Source organism: Bolinopsis microptera, chromosome 10 (assembly GCF_026151205.1).
Source record: "Bolinopsis microptera isolate Bmic1 chromosome 10, MBARI_Bmic_1.0, whole genome shotgun sequence".
Classification (NCBI taxonomy): domain Eukaryota; kingdom Metazoa; phylum Ctenophora; class Tentaculata; order Lobata; family Bolinopsidae; genus Bolinopsis; species Bolinopsis microptera.
In genome coordinates, this window is record NC_087081.1 from 18,268,372 (window position 1) to 18,271,524 (window position 3,153).

Genomic DNA, 3,153 nt, shown 5'->3' on the forward strand with positions numbered 1-3,153 from the left:
TAATCCATGCTTGGGCAATAATCCCTGCACATGCTTGGGCAACTGCCTAATTCCCATCTTATGTTGGATGATACACAGCAGGAAGACTCTTCTGAAATATATCGTTGGCAGAAGGCACGTCCCTCAAACCCTCTAAGGCCGTCAGAAGTTTGAATAAACTAATGTCTCACATTCAGCTTTTTGTTCATTTGTTTCAATAAGGATAATTTATGTATTTTTTTCTGGTTATTTCAGTCGATGTTGCTTAAATATGGTGAACATTTTTGTAGTAAACAAAGTTATCTATCTGATCATTATTAAAATTCAGGATAGTTCATACCTCTCAAGTCTCAGTGTTATCCAGAAAGTGATGCTCATTCTCCCAATAGTCCTACTATGCATTCTTAGCTACCTGTTCCTCAATGCTTACATTTACAATATCAGAAGAAAGTTTTACCACATAAAATCACCGCCAATACCTGGGACTCTTACATGGTTTCTTGGACTTTTGCCTGAATTTCAAAGAAGAGTCAATAAATCTCAATATGTCTCTGGTGGTCACGCAATCATGGAATTTTCGCAAGAGTATGGATGGGATCTCTTTGTGCTCCCATTATTCACTTCAAACGTGATATATTGTGTAGAGTTAGATATATTAGCAAAAGTTTTAGCGGACTACAAGACATTTCAAAAGGATTTACAATATCAGAAAACATTTTCAAGTGTTGGTGGGGTAAGAATATTCGGAAAATATGGCCTCTTAAGTGATCCAGGCACTGAGGTTTGGAATACCAAAAGAAGAGCTATGGACCCAGGTTTTCATAAATCATTTATGAAGTCAATTTTGCCTGGCATGAATACGGTTGTGAACAACTTATTGGGAGTTCTGAGCACACGAGTTAAAGAAGGTATAATTGATGTAAGTTTAGATATGAATCGTAGTGCCTTTGAAGCAATATCTATTTGTGGATTTAATATGGATTCAGATGTTATAGCAATGCACGGAGGACTTGTTGTTGAAACATCACCTCTCATCCTTCAAGGTATGTCACTAACTCTGAGGGATAGAAATTTTAATTACCCCTGGAAATATCGCCAAGAAAAGAAAGCTTTAAAAGACAGAGTTCCTATTGTGAGAGAAGTTGTTAAACGACATCTTCAGGATAGAATGAACGCCAGCTCCGATGCACTTGATAGCTCTGATATCTTATCACACATCATCCAAAGCAACAAATGCTCAGATCAGCTTACTATAGATGATTTGGTAGATGATTATTTAGTCTTTCTTATAGCTGGAATGGAAACAACTGCCATAACCATGGCAGTTACACTCTTCTATCTAGCTAACAACAATGAAATCCTCTCTAAAGTTAGAGAGGAGATAGACAGTGTTGCTGAACGAGGCCAAATGCTGGAATTTGAAGATGTCAATAAGTTAGTTTACATGCAGATGGTCATCAAAGAATGTATGAGAATGAAGCCTCCTGTTCGAGGTGTTGGGCGGGTCTGTGCTAAAGATAATGTGTCTGTGAATGGCCTGAATATTCCTAAAGGAGCGGATATCTTTATACCCATTATGGCACTTCACCACGATTCAAGACATTGGGACAAGCCAGAAGTTTTCAATCCTGAACGTTTTTCATCTGGATCCAAGGTTAAAAGCTTCTCATATTTACCATTCATGGCTGGACCAAGGAGTTGTATTGGCAAAAACTTTGCTATGCTGGAAGCAAAAATGATCATCTCTCGAGTTGTGCAAGAATTTGACATAGAAAATCCTTACCCTGAAGTCACAGATTTGGAAACTGATGGAATGATCACTGCAAGACCCATTGATCGGGTCAAACTTAAACTGAACCCCAGGTTTATTTCATAAATTAACTGTGACTTGAAAATGTCAATTATCTAAAATGCAAGCAATAACTTGGATATTGTTGATGTTTTTATTCATTTTCTCAGATATTTTTACATGCTATTAATAGCGGAATTTCGCTGGATTGCACAACTTTCGTATTGGTAGATTCCAAACACAAGGAAATTTTCCTTTTGGTTGTTAATATACTCAATGATGGAAGTACAGTATACTGGCTACACCCTGCTCACTAGTTAAGCTCTTTCTATTCCCCTACTACACGGCATGTAAACAGGGATTGGCTAGTTAGAGGCGGTCCGTGTAGGCCTTACACTGTGCTTTCAGTAATACTCATAAGTTTAATTTCAGATATCACATTAGTTAATAACAACAAATAAATAAGTGTTATTATATGTTTTTAAGTGTTTTTATTAGAATTAGAATTATTAGAATCAGAATTAGAATCAAATTTACACAGCAATACAATAACACTAGTAAATAATTGAGAGATGTTTCGACTTGTGCACGTACTAGGCCTATAGGACACCAAACCGATATTCAAACATAATAATATTCTAGCTATACAAAATATCTATACATACCACAGTTACTCTGAGCTACAAGATAATGAAATTCCGTGCTCCAATATCCTTACATGACATGAGGGTTACACATGTTCTTCAAGGAAACCCTGCCTTCTAATCTGTCAGGCAGACCCACCTGACAATCACAACACTAGATCAACCAAAATTTGTAACATTTTAACCCCAAAGTTCAGGATGACTGACTTTACTACTAGTGTAATGTGCTTGCGAGGTAAACTAAAACGTGCACTATTAGCTAATCAACATAACCATGCCCTGCTTGATTGGACCATAAAAGATTTTGACTGCGCAAATGTTATTTTCCAAATATTATAACTGGCTGGTCACACACATCTCAATTAAATTATCCTAGGCTACTGTTTTCCAAGTCTTGTCCTGTGAGTAAAGTATGTGCGAGAAAGTTTTAATAAAATGAATGTATATTTTTGAATTTTTAAAATTTAATTTGAGAATGAAGTATAAAGAAATTTTTAATTAGCACTGTATAGTTTAAGATATTTATAGCTTAAAATACTTTGTTTTACTAAAATACTTTGTTTTACTCCAATATCCACCTTGAAGCTGCATCTTAAATCCTTGATCTACAAAATATAAACTAAAGCATGTTTTATTGTAGACTTTTTGTCACAACAAGACTGCAACCTATAGTAACAACTACCTATAAACAGAACCCCTAATGTCTGCTAACAATTTTTCTTCTAGTCCTAATATGGGGGG

At 35.8% G+C, this 3,153-nt stretch overlaps 1 protein-coding gene across 1 annotated transcript; it reads left to right on the forward strand.

Moving 5' to 3' along the window:
• The first annotated feature begins 305 nt into the window (after window positions 1-305).
• On the forward strand, window positions 306-2,000 carry LOC134822113 (cholesterol 24-hydroxylase-like). The gene has a single exon (XM_063833009.1). The coding sequence runs from the start codon at window positions 350-352 to the stop codon at window positions 1,853-1,855; it is 1,506 nt and encodes a 501-aa protein (XP_063689079.1). The 5' UTR covers window positions 306-349; the 3' UTR covers window positions 1,856-2,000.
• The last annotated feature ends 1,153 nt before the right edge of the window (window positions 2,001-3,153 follow it).